Source organism: Carettochelys insculpta, chromosome 12 (assembly GCF_033958435.1).
Source record: "Carettochelys insculpta isolate YL-2023 chromosome 12, ASM3395843v1, whole genome shotgun sequence".
In the NCBI taxonomy this organism is placed as follows: domain Eukaryota; kingdom Metazoa; phylum Chordata; order Testudines; family Carettochelyidae; genus Carettochelys; species Carettochelys insculpta.
Window position 1 is genome coordinate 25,134,609 of NC_134148.1, and position 18,509 is coordinate 25,153,117.

General features: G+C 40.4%; 1 protein-coding gene across 1 annotated transcript in view; it reads right to left on the reverse strand.

Moving 5' to 3' along the window:
• CEP152 (centrosomal protein 152) overlaps positions 1–17,935 on the reverse strand; it is a 47,500-nt gene extending 29,565 nt beyond the window's left edge. Inside the window, 9 exon segments of the mRNA XM_075006837.1 lie at positions 1,005–1,152; positions 2,719–2,919; positions 8,938–9,077; positions 11,242–11,382; positions 13,638–13,806; positions 15,089–15,418; positions 15,637–15,703; positions 16,000–16,100; positions 17,828–17,935. Coding sequence (XP_074862938.1) covers positions 1,005–1,152; positions 2,719–2,919; positions 8,938–9,077; positions 11,242–11,382; positions 13,638–13,806; positions 15,089–15,418; positions 15,637–15,703; positions 16,000–16,100; positions 17,828–17,935 — 1,405 coding nt within the window.
• Between the last annotated feature and the right edge of the window lie 574 nt (positions 17,936–18,509).

The following is an 18,509-nucleotide window of genomic DNA, read 5'->3' on the forward strand; positions in this document are numbered from 1 at the left end:
CATTTTTGTTTGAAACAAACAGTATTAACAAACCCAAAATAAGTCACTCAAACCAAAAACCAGCACACAAATTTGCAGAGGTTTACTTAAATCGGTTTGAAAACACTTCTAGCTAAACCACTAAAAGTCTGTAGACAAAGTCTGAAACCACCAATTAAATACTCATGGCTTTGAGTCATCATTTATATGGGCCAAGTGACAACACTATTCCATCACCAATCTCCTAAAATTTCTAGTGCCCTGAGGAACAGTTTAAGAAAACGGACACAGCCATATTGCTGAAATTTGTTATTTGTCAACTGTGGAATAGTACAGAGGGCAAGTTTTACACACTCATGCTATGTATTTTGCACTAGGAGTTGCTTCTCCGAGGGCTTATCTACACTAGCTCCCTACTTCGAAGGGAGCATGGTAAGTAGGATGTTCGGAGTTTATTAAGGAAGTTCTGCGGTGCTTACGCAGCACTTCATTAAACAAATCCCCCCCCCCACACCCCCCGACAGCAACTTTGAAGTGCCAGCTCACATCTAACTGTGGCTTACCCGCCGGTACTTCGAAGTCCCTGGGCAACTTCAAAGTCCCTTTACTCCTTTGAGTAATAAAGAGACTTCGAAGTTACCCATGAGCTTTGAAGTACCGGCCGGTGAACCGCAGCTAGATGTGAGCCGGCACTTAGAAGTTTAACACTTTGAAGCTGCCGTGCGCTGCGGGGAGTGGTGGTGGACGTTTGCTTAATGAAGTGCTGCATATGCACCACAGCACTTCATTAATAAACTGCTGACACCCCACTTACCATACTCCCTTTGAAATAGGGAGGTGTGTAGACACAGCCCTACTGTTTCACTTCAAATCTAAAATCATTTAATGAATGTCAGATAAATCTGGTTAATATGTTTCCTCTCCAAAAGACTAACACGTGTTTATTAATCACACTACACCTGGAATTTCATCCTTAGAGGAAGATGTTTCTGCCATACCAAAAAATGTTCATGGACAAGACTAACCTGTTTGCAGTAAGTTTGCACACTGCTTTTGGCTTTCTTCAAGGCTCCTTGTCAGATGATTGATTATCTCTGTTTTCTCAAGTTTGCTTTCTTCTAGCATTCTTTCAAGTTGCTTCACATGTTCCCTTAGATTACCACACAGATTCATCTAATGAGAGATTTTTGAAGTTAAAAAAAGATCGTTGTCACTGGCAATAGTCTAAATAGTCATCCGGTCAAATTTAAAATACAAATAATTAAGTATATCTCAGTGGCCATTTCTACACAGGCCACTTTCTTCGAAAGGGGCATGGTAATACACAGCCCGAAATATGCTAATGAGGCATGGATGCAAATTCCCCAAACCTCATTAGCATACGGTCACATGATCTGGAGTCCAGAAGACCATTCTTCCGGACTCCAAAACAGCGTGTAGAAGCACAGCCCCAGGGGAGCTTCCAGAAGGAAGTCCTTCTTCCGGAGGCCCCTTCTTCTCGACAATTTTTGGGAAGAAGGGGCCTCTGGAAGAAGGACTTCCTTCCAGAAGACCCCCTGGGTGCTACGCTTCTAAACAGCGTTTTGGAGTCCAGAAGAATGGTCTTCTGGACTCCAAGTCACGTGACCATATGCTAATGAAGCATGGGAATTTGCATCCGTGCCTCATCAGCATATTTCGGGCCGTGTATTACCATGCCACTTTCAAAGAAAGTGGCCTGTGTAGAAACAGCCAGAGATATTCAGACACTACACAGTATAGAAAGTATGAGCTAAATATCTCTAAGCTAGAAAGACTACTAGAACCTTTCAGAAAAGTATAGTTCAATTCAATTAAGTGCAAAACATTGGCCTCACATCACATAACCTAAACACTGTCTCCATCACTGGGCAGGAGGATTGTGTTTTAACTTTGATGTAAATGTTAAGACACAGTTTTTACCTCACCTAACTAAACCAAGGTAAGCCCCAGGCAGGGATCATAGGGTTGACCTCAACTGTTCACACTGAAGTAAAAACTACAGAACTTTTTTTCTGCTAAATATTTTACACTGAATTGGCTATTTTGATGTAAAAATACACCTTTTGATTTTGCAGTGAAGAAAACTAGCAGCAGAATGCTGTGTGGAGGAAAAACAGTAACTAATATATTGCCTTCCAGTTCACAATCAGTTACCAGTTAATCCTCAGAACTTCCGAGATTAATATGTTTTTCAGTGTTATTTTTACAAATTAATTTTATTTCCCACCTGCAGGAGAATGTAAGTGAGCAAAACCAGACAGCTTCTGAATTCTCAAGGCATGATCAGATCACAACTCAGCTTGAAAATTATACATCTACTGTAAGAGCCAATTTCTTACAAGTGTGCTAATGGAAAGGTGCTTAAGGTGTGACCCTATTGCAAGTAATTAGAAAAGTCTTAGTCTTGTAACAATAATAGCTAAAATATTTTCATGTAGTAATGTTGGGTTGGTGGTTTTTGTTTTGTTTTTGTTAAGTATTAATTAAATCACTCCCAAATGGCTTTGTGCACACTATGGAAGTGTTTACATATGTATTGTGTTAGTTTCAAAATGTTGTCACTTTTGTATCTATTTCCCTCTATTCTAGTATCTTCTGGACTGAGATTTACAGGCCATTTGGAAGAATGGTTTCAGAAGGACTGCGTGGGGAAGAGATTCTGCTCTACAGTTTTCTATGACTTTGGTAAATATTCTGTGTTATAAATTCCATCTCAACCTGCTCCTGTAGTCCAGAGTTTGTAGCATCAAGTTTCCGTTCTAATGATAACATTTGTTCTTCATACTTCTGCTTCAGTGCTGCAACTATGGTCTCATGCTGTTCTCTGGCTCGCTGAAGAGAGTCAGAACGGCGAAGCTCTACCAGCTGCTGCTTCATGTTTTCCATGGCTAACTCTGCCACTTTGGATTGTTTGAATAGCTGCAAAAACCCATAATATACAATACTTCAGTTCAATTACGAAAAGCTATGCACACGTTAAGTAGTAGTGGGCAACCTGTGGCCCATGGGGTTCTATGTCTTGCCCACAAAGTATTTTGTTTACTGCTGCAGGGGCACAGGGTTTCCAGCTTCTGCTGGTTTCCGTATACAAACGTTTCTTCCTACTGGTATTACTAAAGTGACATGTATGTAAAGCAAGAGCAGATAAATTTAGGTGCATACTGATTGCACACAACATTGACTGAGAGCCATGTACGCCTTCTGCCTTCAAAAAACAGTTAAGGTTCAGCTGGTACACCCCGCACGTTCTAGGTATGCAAGTTCAGTTAGCAAAACTACTCTATCCTGGCAGATCAACTCGCGTACAACAATCTTGAAGCCCATGGAAATGAAGAAGGGACACTCAGGCAGCCCACTCAAGTGTAGGTTGCTCACTGCTGATTTAAAGGCTTCCAGAGAAGTGAGTGCACACTTAAGAATGTCCAAAGTTCAAAATACATTTTCACAGCTTCCTAGACTCCAAGATCATAGAATGCTAGGACTGGAAGGGACCTTGAGAGGTCATCGAGTCCAGCCTCCTGCCCTCATGGCAGGACCAAGTACTATCTAGATCATTCCTGATAGACTTTTATCTAATCTGTTCTTAAATATCTCCAGAGATGGAGATTCCACAACCTCCCTAGGCAATTTATTCCAGTGTTTGACCACCCTGACAGGAACTTTTTCCTAATGTCCAACCTAAACCTCCTCTGCTGCAGTTTAAGCCCATTGCTTCTTGTTCTATCCTCAAGAGGCCAAGAAGAACAAGTTTTCTCCCTCCTCCTTATGACACCCTTTTAGATACCTGAAAACTGCTATCACGCCCCCCCTTAATCTTCTTTTTTCCAAACTAAGCAAGCCCAATTCTTTCAGCCTTTCTTCATAGGTCACGTTCTCTAGACCTTTGATCATTCTTGTTGCTCTTTTCTGGACCCTTTCCAATTTCTCCACATCTTTCTTAAAATGTGACGCCCAGAACTAGACACAACACTCCAACTGAGGCCCACCCAGCACAGAGTAGAGCAGAAGAATGACTTCTCATGTCTTGTTCACCTGTTAATACATCCCATAATCATGTTTGCTTTTTTTGCAATAGCGTCACACTGTTGACTGATATTTAGCTTGTGGTCCACTATAACTCCTAGATCCCTTTCAGCCACACTCCTTCCTAGACAGTCGCTTCCCATTCTGTATGTGTGAAACTGATTGTTCCTTCCCTAGTGGAGCACTTTGCATTTGTCTTTATTGAACTTCATCCTGTTTACTTCAGACCATTTCTCCAATTTGTCCAGATCATTTTGAATTTTGACCCTATCCTCCAAAGCAGTTGCAACCCCTTCTAGCTTGGTATCAGCTGCAAACTTACTAAGTGTACTTTCTATGCCAATAACTAAATTGTTGATGAAGATATTGAACAGAACTGGTCCCAGTACAGACCCCTGCAGAACCCCACTTGTTACACCTTTCCAGCAGGATTGAGAACCATTAAAAACTACTCTCTAAGTATGGTTATCCAGGCAGTTTTTCCACCACCTTATAGTAGCCCCATCTAAGTTGTATTTAGGGTGTGGACTACTGTGATCAGACTGGACTACTCATTGAACTCCTCTGTAAATTCCCCAAAACAGTTGCTAGAGCAAACCTGTTAGAAAAACAGCCAATTTCGATTTAAAAATTGCCAGTGATGGGACTCCACCACCCACCATTTGGTAAATTGATCCAACAGTTAATTATCCTTGTTAAGAATTTACTCCTTGTTTTCGGTCAGGATTCACCTAGAGTCAACATCCAACATCCATTGGACTGTGTTATATTTTTCCTCTGTTAGAAAATTGTTCCCCATGAAGGTTCTTATTTGAAGATAATTATGTAATAATTTAATCTTCTCTTTGCTATGCTAAATAGAGTGAACTCCTGGAGTCTATCAGCGTAAGGCTGGTTTGCTAACTCTTTAAAACAGTCCTGTGGCTCTTTCTGAACCAGTTCCAATTAATCAACATTCTGTCTTAGACTGGAGACACCAAATTAGACTAGACATTGATGGACCTAACCTCCATGAATGCATCTAGTTCTTTTTTGAACCCCATTAAAGTCCTGGTCTTCACAACAACATCCTCTCGCAAAGGAGATCCACTGGTCTACTGTGAGCTATGTGAAAACTGCTACCCACTAATTTCATTTGGTGACTCCTAGTTCTCATTTTATGGGAACAAATAAATAACTTTTCTCTATTCAATTTTTTTCACACCAGTCATGATTTTATAGATCTCTATTATATCCCCTTTTAGTCTCCTCTTTTCTAAGCTGAAAAGTAACAGTCTTTTAGATCTCCCTTCATATGGCACCCATTCCAAACCCCCTACTCATTTTTGTTGACCTTTTCTGAACCTTTTCCAAGGCCAATTTATCTTTTTGAGACGAAGCGACCACATCTGTACACAGTATTCAAGACACGGATGTACCACTGATTTATAGAAAGGCAATAATATAGTCTCTGTCTTATTCTCTATCCCTTTTTAAATGATTCCTAGCATTCCGTTTGCTTTTTTGACTGCTGCCACACATTGAGTGGATGTTTTTTCAAAACTAGTCACAAAGAGTCCAAGATCTCTCTCTTGAGTGGTTATAGTTAAATTAGTCTCCACCATATTGTATGTAACTCTGCCATAAAACCTCTGGAGGTTCCATGCCAGTCCCAAGCCTGGATAAAGGAGGGTTGTTCTGATGAGTGATGATGCGCTGACCATGAAACAACAATACAAATGAAATCTGATGCCAGTACAACTAAATGATAAAAGATGCCGTGTCGGACATCACCCAGTTAACAAGGTCCAAGATCTGTGTTAGTGACAATATACAAGAAAGGAAGTACACTGGAGTGCAAGAACTACAGAACAATTGCTCTAACGAGTAATCTACACAAAGTGCTGATGATGTTGATACGGAAGGAGAGACTAACACTGCAGATAGAAGAACATCTAGCAGATGAGCAAGTGGGGTTCAGAAAAGATAAGAGTACCATACAGCAAATATTGTCACTAAGACTGATAGCGGAGAAAGCTTGACAAACAAGGTCTACAATTACTTCGTCGATTTTCAGAAGGCATTTGACGGCATAGATCAGAAAGTGACTTGGGCGGTGTTGGAGTCATACAAAGTGGATAGCAGACTGATACAGCTGTTAAAGGATATCAGTGAAAATGCGGAGGCAGCGGTAGGAGCATGTGGAGAGTTGGAAAGTTGGTTTAGAACAAGTAGAGATACAAAACAAGGAGATCTGATATTGCTGAATGTCATCTTCATGCACCCAGAGAGAGCAACAGACAAGATCAAGGGAGAGGCAGAAGGGATATCTGTGCACAGGATAAGAATTAACAACTTGAGGTCTGCAGATGATACAGTTATCACTCAGGAAGATGAGATGTTAGTGAAAATGGTACAGGTGCTAAACAAGTCAGGGAAACAGTACAGACTGATCATGAACATTGACAAAACAAAAACAATGGTATTGGAGATAAGGAAATGGGAAGGAAGAGCAGTGTAGATGGGATTTAACTAGAGAATGTAGAGAAGTTCACATACCTGGGGAGCAATATAACTTATGACCTTGACTGCAAGAAGAAAATAGAAACTAGAATAGCAAAAGCAAGAGCAAGTTTGAAGGTGATAGATAAAATCTGGAAAAGCAAGCAATTAGCTCAGGAATGAAGCTGAGCGTCTTGAAAATGTGTGTACTCAGCAGCATGTTGTACGGACGTGAGACATGGGCGATAACAAAAGATTCAAAGAGAAGAATATTAACATTTGAGAGAAATTGTTGTAGAAAGATCCTAAGAATAGGATGGATGCAGAAGGTCACCAATGAGGAATTATATAGAAAGATACAGCCAAAAGAGACCCTACTGCAGAAGGTTATACAATGCAAATTGCAGCTATTTGGGCACATTTGCAGAATGAATGACAAATGAAAAATCAAGACCCTGGTATTCAGCATAATGGATGGTCTGAATGGGAGGGGCAGACTCCACAGAAAATGGGTAGATGATATAGTAGATTGGTATGGAGCTAGTCTACAGAAACTGTGCCACTCTACACTGGACACGAAAAAAGGAAGGAAATAGTTAAAGAGGCATCAGACGTCACAGAGCCCACGGTTGCTGCTGGTTATGATTTTGTATGTACAGCTGGGATTATTTTTTCCAATGTGCATTATTTTACATTTAATCAACATTAAAATTCATTTGCTATTTTGTTTCCCAACCACTTAGTTTTATAAGACCTTGTTGAAGCTCTTCCCATTCTGCTTTGTTCTTAAACCATGGGTGTCCAACCTTTTGGCTTGCCTGGGCCGCATTGAGTGAAGAGGAATTGCCTTGGGCCGCATATAAAATATATAAATGTAGTTAATGTATATAAATCACATAATAATGTTAAAAGTTTACGATCTTGTGGGGCCGCATTACTAGCTGTCCAGGGCCTCATGCGGCCTGCGGGCCGCGGATTGGACACGCCTGTTCTTAACTGTCTTTTCTTCAGGGACAGGCACAAAAGATAAAACTTGTGCCCTTTTAAAAAGAACAGAATCCAAGCTCTCTCAGTAGCTTCTACCCAACAGCCACCAACACTAATTAAATGACTGTGGTTTATGACTACATTGTTATACTCTTGCTCCAGTACTGGATGACATAAAACATGTGGAGGAAAAATGACACGAGCATATGATATGTAAGAAAGACACTATAACGCCTAAAACCATCACTTTTGATATTGAGGAGTTACGAAATCCTCAGGCTCTGCATTTGTTTCTTCAGATACTAAAGCATTAAGCCACACACACAAAAATTAAATCTCATTACATTAATATTTTTATGTCCCAAATCACAATGCTCTTCCTCCCACTTCAACAGCCGAGAGGAACTTAAAAAAAAACATTACAATCCGTGTCATAACCAATACAAAATTCAGAATTTCTAATATATTTATCTTTCAGAAAGTACAAACATCCAATTTTGAGTAACAGAGAAGACCTTGTAAAGAATCCAAAGAAGCATCCAAAAAGGGAGGAAAACCCAACAAAACCAAAAAGTGTTCAAATGAACCCTTATAAAAGATGCTACTGACTTCTTATTAAAAGGTTCTGATAAGCTAAAATAGTTGTTTTTATTGAGATCTGAATTCTTGTCAGATAATGCGATTCATTTAAGTCCAAGGATATTAGAGGATCTGAAACCAAGATATTAAACACTATTCTCTTCATTATAGATGCTTCATCTTTAATATGCAGTTTTGAAAGAGTAAAACACCATCTTAGCCAGACAGCTGAGAAAGCATGGATTTTATACAGGTTGATCCTCTCTGGTCTGGGATTCTGGTCCCGCACAAACATGGATGTTGCTGGACCAGAGAACCCCATGAGGCTGTCAGCCCTGGGCTGGCCATGGAGCCACGAGGCTGGTGGCCCCATGGCTGGCCTCAGAGCCCAGGGGCTGAAGCAGGTAGCCCAGCAGGGTCTGCTGATGGACCCTGGGAAAGCTTGGGGTTCAGAAGCAGACATTCCAGAACTGACCTCACATACCCTAGCAATCTCCCTCCTTTGGAAGTGGTCAAGTCCTGTGGATGCCTGACCAGGGAGGTCCAACCTATACTTCCAAATTGCAATTATAAAACTACAGAATCAATAACTATGTAAAATAGTGAGATCATATTTACAATTCTTTCTCGGTCTCGTGTCAGTCCCTAAGACTGGGCAAAGTTGGCTGATCCAGAGTCTGGACTATAGATTATACTTTATAAGCTACGATATTTTGATACAAAAGTTCCAAGTCATTACTCATATACTCTGGGTCTCAAATAATGCTGCCTGATATGCTCAAAAGAGTATATTTATCTTTGTTAAACTTTTGCATCGTATGTACAACTATGGACATTTCCCACAGTTACAGACAATAGTTACAGTACCTGCTCCTCGTTGGCAGTAAGAGCTTGAATTTGGGTTTCCAGTGCTTTAATTTGACCTTCAAGATGTACTTCTCGTTCTTTTCCATTTTGATACAGTTTTTGGGATTCCTGGAGGCTGAGGGCCAAGCCATCCTTTTCATCTTACAAGAGAAATAAATATTTAAGCATAATGGGAGCTACAAAAGGAGTTCTGCAACAAGCCTTTCTGGAAGACTCCTCATTTGGTATCTGGCTCTGTGCACACAACACCTTGGGGGATCTCTTCCCTCATTCTAATGGGTTGGAGGATGGAAAACAAGCTCTCCAAGAACCCAGCCAGGATCCCTTGAACCCTCAACAGCATAGAAACACCACTATTTTGCACAAGCAACCAACACCATCATCACATGCAGCAAAAGATGGGATGGAGGAAATAAAATAGGACCTCCCAGAAGATGAAAAATAGGGACTTGCCTAAAAACAATCAGGGATGTCAGCAGACTGGTTATAGTTTGAACTTTGGTCACTATTTTATGTCTGATTCTTGCTTTTTTTGCCCAACTGTCTTCCCACCCCTTTCTTTGCTTCTCCTCCTTGCTACAAATTTTGCTTTGCCTCCCTCCTAACCCCTACACAAAGAGATAAAAACAATGAAGAGTATACCCATCAGCACTGAGCATTCTTTCAGTTTTATCTGTTTTTTCTACCCTTTGTCTATTTTCTATTTTTAAGACACTCTGGACTCTGTGGGGCAGAGACCACATTGTCCTCTATACTTCCACTGGGTCTAGTACAGTGAAGCTCCAGATTCTGATGAAAGCCTCTGGCAATATGGCGTCCATTCTCTCCAAGATGCTTACATTAGGTATCACCATGAAGTTTAAAGACTTTCACTGTATGGCTATAAACGTAAAGGAGCTTTTAAGTTAAAAATAATCAAAAAGGTATTGAGTTAGGACTCAGTTTGGGAAAAGCACTTTAAGAACAATTCTCAACAGAACAATAAAACCTTAATATGATAATGGGCATAAGTAATTCAGTAAACTGCTCACTGAACTCAACAGATCTCTCTAGAAGCAACGGTTACACCAATAGATCTACAGGAAGCACTTGGTCACTATCCAGCTGAAAATAAATGGTACTCTAAAGCATCAATTTAGCAGAAAAGAGATGACTCTCTTTCTTTCTACACACACCCCTTGTTTTCCATTCACTATTACTAAAATGACAAGGGCTATATAAATAAATTAATAATTCTCTAGTCAATATTTTAGAATGGGGATCTAGATGATTACTACTTAATCACTTGCAGTTTTTATAAACAGAGGTTAGGCATGGTAAGTAATATGTATCAAACATGAAAGATTATAGCAGTATTTTATTAAGACTGAATTTGGTACTTATTTTTTATTTTTCTTTTGTTATCCATTTATTAGGTTTCCTGCACTCTCCTCTGAAATAGTGGGTACGTGTCACTTCCAGAGACCATTGCTCTGATGCAATATGCCCATTCCTATATTCTTTAAAAAGTATAAAATAAAGAGTGAAGAAAGTTCAAGTATAACTGCAAGGCCGTGTCTACACTCAGACAAAATTTCAAAATGGCCATGCTAATGTTCACATCGGAGAATATCAACAAGGCGCTGAAATGAATATTCAGCACCTTATTCGCATGCTGCCTGCCACAGCACTTCAAAAGTGCCACATTTCGATCGCATGCAACTCGTCTACATGGGGTTCTTTTTGAAAGGACCCCGACCCTTAGGGGACCTCTTCCCTCATTCTAATGGGTTGGAGGATGACAGGAATAAGGGCATTTCAAAACGTGTGGGGCCCTTTCGAAGAGGACCCCATGTAGACGAGCCACGTGTGATAGAAATGCTTTGAAAGTGCTACAGCCAGCAGCATGCTAATGAGACACTGAATATTCATTTCAACTCCTTATTAGTATTCTCTGATTTAGCCATTAGCATTGCCCTTTTGAAATTTTGGCCAAGTGTAAACACGGCCTAAGTCTTCAGCAACCTGCACGTGGGCTAAGTCTCTGCTATGTTGCACTTGTTTTAAGTAGGTGCTGAGGAGATTTAAAATGCCAGAAAAACAGAATTCAACGTTTGAATAGCTGAAAGTGTTTTTACATCCCCATTGCATAAATGACAACAAAAGGCACAGAGGGTGGGAAACCAGGCTCAAACTCTGAAACCAAATCAAGTTTGCAAGTACATATGCGGGACCGTGTTAAGCAGAAAATTAATGAGCACATTAAAAGCAGTCTGATTTCAGTAAATTCTAGAAATTAAAGCTCCATATGAATCTTTGTTTTACCTTTGACCATTGCAAGCTGATGATTCAGATACCTAATCTGCTGTGCACTTTGCTCCATCTTTTCAGTAAGTTCTTCCAGTTGTCTCTCTCGTGCTTTATTAAGAACCTGAAGCTGAAGAATCTGCATATTGTCTGCAGAATCTGTAAAAGTTTAAAATACAACTAATGTTCAAAAGGTGCATGACATTCTCACACAACAATCAATTAGTCTGAATTAGATGAAGAAGCCTGGGGTGCAGAACCATTTATCTTCTGAACAGTGCCAAATTCATTGCTGGTGTACAATATATAACTCCAAAACAGGAGGGAGGAAAAAAAAAAAAAAGCACAACTGGCTTGCTAAATACAGTCCTACCATTAGGTCTGAATTATGGTGTGAGTTGCAGGGAGTTTTTATCTATCATCAACAGAGCATTCATATGTAAACATTGGTACGTTTACTGTAAATTCACAGAGTTCCACTCCCAATCCTCTAGAGCAGGGGTAGTCAACCCACAGCGCTCAAGCCACATGTGGCCCTTTGAGTAATTAAATGGAGCTCCTGCTTGGAGCTGCACTCCAGGAGGGCCATCTGGTGCTCTGGGAACATGCCCCAGCACTCAGTGGGAAAAGCATGTGGCAGCAGAATTGAGTTTGAGCAGGGGACTGGGGAGCTGTGAGGACACTGAGTTAGAACGGGAGGGAGGAGGGGTGCCTGACTCTGGAGGACAGGGAGGGCACTGACTTATGTATAATATATTTATCTATCTAGATATTTGCCATAGATAGATAGATAGATAAAAACAAACATATAATATGAGGCTCTTTGCACTCTATCCACATAGCTCTTCGCACTCTACCTGTGGCTCTTAGTCCCTAACTGGTTGGCCACCCCGATCTAGAGACTTTTGACAGCTCTCCACTGAGCCTTGCAGATCTGGATATTATAAACACTTATTGGCCAGAAAGGTGAACCATCCAAGGCCAGTCTTGAAAGCACCAGAATGATTCCGAATAGGTGCTGAATGAGCCCCATTAAGCCACGCTGCACTACGAATGCCACAGCAGCATACCTACAGTACTGTTGCTTGCTGTTGTGACCCCACAGTGTAGAGACAGACTACAGATTGGACTTCTAGGGGCTGGACTTCCAGCGATAGCTGAATCTTGCACTCAGCAATTCCTTCCCCAGCTTCCAGAATGCCTGAAAGAACTTATTTGTGGCACTCAAGCTCAGAGAGGCAGGGAGGAGCAGGAATGGGGGATGCACAGGGAAGAAATAGGTTGGCTGCAGAATCCCTTGATCGGGGGCAAGAGCACAGTCCCACAGCTGGCAGCAGGGGCCAGGAGCACAGCCTGATCACTATGAGCTCGATGCACTTTGGCAGGGCTTCATTCCTGGGGCTCTACCACCACCCTGCCTCTTCCCTCAAAGATCCCCCACAGTCCCTGCTTGCTCAATGCCAGCCTCTCTGCTGCCACCAGGCCAGAGCCCTGCAGCCAGTGGCAGAAGCAGGACTGGCTTTAACTGTGTGGGGATTGTGGGAGGGAGTGCTCGGGGAAAGAGGCAGAGTTGCTGCAAAGCCTGGCAGCTGTGGAGCCTTGTGAGCTTCCAAGGGGCAGAGCTCCAGGCTCTCTAACCGTAGTGCTCCACAGCCACCCTGCCTCTTTCCCCAAGTTCTTATCCCACCACATCAGTCCCTGCTCAATCACAGCCCCTCTGCTGCCTCCAGAGTAGAGCCCCACAGACAGTGGCAACAGAGAGGCTGGCAAATTGACTGACCCTGGTCTTGGACCAGTGAGGTCCCAAGGGTGCCAAACCAGGGAAGTACAACGTATACAATAATGGAAGGGGGGGGCGGTTTCCCCACCACAATAGGAACACCTTCCCCAACAACAGCCCTATCTAGATTGAAGCATTCATCCATCAGTCTACCTGTGTTGACACTGGAGGTTAGGTCAGCAGAGCTACAATAGTCAGGGGTATGTATTTTTCCATGTCCTTGAGCATGACATCAGCCTACATTTCAAATGCAGGTCAGGCCTTATCTCCTAACAACGCAATCAATGGAACAAAAGCCGTGAGGAGAATAAAAGAATTCAGCCTTTATTCAGGTAAAATCATACGGACCTATATGTATATCACGAAGCATTTAAAACAATGTTCTGGTCAAAAGAAATGGTCTGTCCCTGTTTAGACTGTAATAGGAAGAAACAAGTACCACTTCAATGAACTATCCCTCAATAAAAATTTAAACTAAAGGTTAGGACATATCTAAGGTATTGCCTTTTTTTTTTTTTGCCTCCATCCTTTGTGCTCTCGTTTAACAAAATCTAGACAAAATCCCAACTTCCACTGAAGCCTTCAGCGGAAACAAGAGTTCACACCAGGATACTTATCAAAGCATGATACTTACTCTTCTCAGTACCCAAAAACTCTCGTTGCATCTCTTCAAATACTTCATTTCTTACTGTTCCTTCTTGTGTTACTGGGACTTTTTGCTGAACAGTGTTTTGATAAGGTTTATATGTCACTTGGTAAGATTCCATAGTTTGGGCGTTAGCAACTTCAGATGCATCAAATTGCTATTGTGATAACAGATTAAAAGCAAGGACAACTGAATTAAAGCTGCCCTAATTCTACACAGCAAAAGTACTTCCCCCTTTGTATTTACAAGTTTTGATAAAGAAGAAAGAGTTGCAGAGGCTCAATATTTAGACCACAGTCTACCACATCACTTAACTGGGTGTGTAGTCTCACTGAAAGCAGAATGATTACATGCCTGTATTAGTGCTTTGTTAAATTTTATTTTTTTTTGGCAAAGTTTATGTAGTCAATACTAAATCAGCCCATCCAGCATTGTGTTTTATTTACAGAATAATTAGCACCAGACATTAATTTTTATGCTTGAAAGGTTAACTGATTAGCTTAGTTATTTTAATATGATAAATTGATTGCAGAAGCATATCATGTTGTAACAAATGAAGATAGAATCAAAGAAATGTAGGACTGGAAGGGGACCTCAAGAAATCCCTTACACTGAGGCAGAACCAAGTGTACCTATACCATTCCTGACACACACTTGTTTATCCTGTTCTTAAAAATCTCTAGTGATGGAGATCCAATAAGTAACAGAACAGGTTACAGTAAGAAAGCTTTTCCCCGTATTTAACCTAAATCTCCCTTGTTACACATTAAGTCCATTATACGTTGCCCTATCTTCAGTGGATATATAAAGGCAGTCAAATGCCGTCTTCTTTATAATAGTCCTAAACACATTTCAAGACTTCCCTCTCACCAACAGAAGTTGGTCCAATAAAAGATATTACCTCACCTACCTAGTCTTTCTAATCCTGGCAACAAAAATAACAAAAACTACTAACATGCCTCACCACCACCACCACCACCACCAGTGGTCTTTTCAAGACTTTTCTCACACCTAGGGTTCCCCCCCTCCTCACCTCTGGACTCTCCAATTTATCTATATCCTTTCCAAAGTACACTGGACACAACTGGCCACAGTATTCCAACAGGGGCCTCACCAGTGCAGAATAGAACAGAACAAATTATCTTCCATGTTTTAAATACAACTCTCCTGTTAATACTTCAGAACATTAGCCCTTTTCACAACTGAGTCACATTATTGGTTCATATTCAGTTTGTGATCCACTATAACCCCTAGATCCTTTTCAGAAGCATTCCCCAGTTATTCCCCATTCTGTGACTGTGGACTTGATTTTTTTTAATCCAAATGCAATACATTACACTAAATCTAGATCTTCTACACTGAAAGCAGCTAAAATTACTACTCTAGCATCAACACTTAAAATCATTACAAAACAGGATAAAAATCAATATTTTAAATACCTTCAGATGTTCCTTTGGAGCATCTGGAAACTTTCCTGTTTTGTTTTGTTGGTTGTTACATTGCTGTGTATGGCCATTTATGTATGGTCTAAAATTTTCTGGGAGATGATATACACTGTTCTGTTGGCAATACTCGTCTCTTCTGAGATAAACATCATCAGGATCCTCTTCACTTTGTCTACCAGAGAAGTCCTCTTTATTTTCATAAATGCATCTTTCCTTGTCGACATTGTGCTGGTCAGTCCAATTACTGTCATGTTTCTCACCATGATTATTTCCTTGGTCATACAGGAACTGTTCAGGATACAAATTCTGTTCCAGTTAATAGCCCTATTAATAGATTAGAGATTTGATATTCTTCCTTACCTGAACTGTTGTCCTGTGTTTTTCCTTGTCAATTACAAGCTTGTCAGGACAGGCATCATGCATTAGTATTTGTTCATAAAGCACCATACAAATTAATACAGTACCTTATAAATTACTAGATCAAAAACAAGCTATTCAGAATGAGAAGGCCCTATTAAGTCTCAATTTTATCAGACACTTACATTTTGGGAATTAGTTATCAGCAGATGATTATTCCATCTGGCCTCTTGCTTCCAGGGTTCACGAGCTCTAGAGAGAGATAAAGAAAATACACCATGAAACATTAGCAACCATACTGGTACGTATCTGCATATGTATATCATGTTATGTCCATGTTCTCAGACAGAAAACTAGATTAAACTATTTAGCATCTATTTCATTTATTGTGGAACCTAAAGCCCAATTAATTTGTGGTATGCTCCCTCCCCCCTCCCTTTTTTTTTTTATTAGTTGTTTGTATACAATCTGGCTATAGGTGGAGCTTCAGCTTCACCACATTTTTTAAAGCATGTAATATGAATACCAAGAAAAATTAATTTTCTTACTGTTCTGCATCCTCATGTATGCTACAGTCAGAGTAATTAGAGAGCTGGTCTCCACTATCATCCAGCATATCATGGGGAAGATCTGTTAGTAGCTGTTGCAACTGAAATCAGACAAGTAATACATGTTACACATGCACACATTAATACAGTAGAATTTACTCAAGCTCTTTTGAAAATATATGCTTACACTAAAAATGTAATACACACATTAATGAATGAGGAAATACCACAGATATGAAACCAAATTTTCTCTCCATTAAGATGATGAGACTGAGTTACCAGAGGATTCCTACAGCAACTCCAGAACATGTTTAGGTTAGGGATGCTTATTTGTTGGAGGAATTCCTATCCCAGTGAATTCTCTAGCAGGCACTTGTGGGAAGTGACTTGTGCTGAAGAGTAACTGGATCAAGTGCCACAGAACAGAGCTTCTTTTTGGAAGGCTAACTTGCTGGACCTACCCCCATGTGCAGGTGCGCTCCTCCTGTGCTGCTATCTCATCAGGATTAGTTAGCTGATGACAGGGGAGAGTTTAGCAGCCCTTCACTTGCAGCTATGAAGCCTACAGATTTGCGTGCTGATTATACTAAGTGCTCCTCCCAATGCTAGTATACACAGCAGATCACAGTTCTGCAGAAATCCAAGTGCTGTGTATACGTTCAAGCAAAACAGAGAGCAGGGCAGGCAGGCGCTGAGTGAGAAAAATCCAGCAAGCTCAAATCAAGGAAAGATGTTCTGTTGCCCTCGCCCTAGGGGCAGCCCAGAATGAGAATGGAAGTGGCGACGTTATATATTCCTGCATATCAAGAACATACAAACGTGTCACTTTGCCATTTATATGCAGTTGATCAGGGAACACTCAGCCGTTAGGTGAGCTCACTGATGGTCAGATACCATTATTGAGGTGACAGAACACATGAATAGGTCTTACAGGGAAGAAATATTACAGCAAAAAAAAAAAAAAAAAAAGAAAAGAAAAAAAGCACCATTCATAATATCGGCCAGTAATTTTACTGGCAACAGCTGCATTCTTGAAGGAAGAGAACATTGTACCCTCCGCTGGATGGAGAATAATGATAAAACAGTGGCAGGCTAGGCATGCAATATATCTGGAAAATATTTGTAAATAAAGTATATACATTAGTGCATAAGCTGAACTTTGGAAAGAGCGAGATTTGTCCTTACGTCTGGGCAAGACATCTCTTATGAGAGTTAAAAAGGGCTACTCCTGTGCAACCTATATTATTTAGTTTAGAAGAGCATCTCTGACTTGGGTGCGAGCGTTACAGTTGGTGGTCAAAGGTAGTTATTGCTCCCCAGATGATAGCTGGCAAGTGCAGCTAGCTGTCAGAGTATGACATACATTTGGGTTATTCACAAGGCAAGGCTCTTTTATTTAGAAAATTTAATGTGTAGATTAGGGCATAAGATGGTTATAATTTATTTTATATGTAAATACACACCAGTCAAAACAAGAAAGACTGTTAAAAATGTACAATAGCACTTACACTACCAAAGTACTGTACAAACATTAACCAAGCCTCTCAACTCACCCTTAAGAAAGGAGTTGTTTATATTTTCAGTCAGTGCAATGACTGAAATAATATAGTACAGAAAGACTGTCCTCTTTTAAATAGTATGTCTTCTAAAAATACTGAGCTCTCCATCATCTCAAAGTTCTTAGAAGAAAGCCACCAAAATGCATTTGAAAAATTCAGTGTCATGTTATCTTTCCCAGCGCAGTCTACCCTGACCTTCCCACATTTAGTGATCACCTTTGCCCACACAAATTAATTTTTCAAAAATAAAAATAATTTTCTGTACTTACTTGGAGTAAGGAATCCTGTATAGAATGTACCTGTTCTTCCAAACCTTCAGAAAGATTTCCATATTTAGCCATATACTGACCCTCAATTGGTAGATCTGGGCAGTACATTTTCTTTTTCTCAAAAGGACACTTGAAAGCTACATAATAATTAATACATTATTGTACCTCATGCCTGCACTTGAACGTTGTTCTTCTCTAAACTAGAAAGTCTATGCATATTTGTTAATTAGAGCAGAAATATCCATTGCTATACATGAAGTATCAAAATAAAGAAGAAATTCGCAGACTATCAGTTACTAACATGACAAAAGATAAAATTAGCGTAAACCTCCCATCTAAAAAACCACCACCCACCACTTTTCAGATGAACTCTCCAAAACTGCTAAAACTCTGCTGTAAAAACACTAAGGCTGTGTCTGCACTACAAAAATTACTTCAAAGTACAACTTTGAAGTAAGCAACTTCAAGGTTGAGCATCTACACACACCCTACTTAAACTTAAAACTCAAAGTAGGGCACAACTATACTTCCGGGAATGGACTAAGGACTTCGAAGTTGGGCTCCCTACTTTGAAGTTAACTTTGAAATAAGGGAAAATGTGTGTAGACTCTCTGCTGGCTACTTCGAAGTAGTGCTTAACTTTGAAGTTAGTTCCTTGTGTAGACACAGCCTAATAGACTCA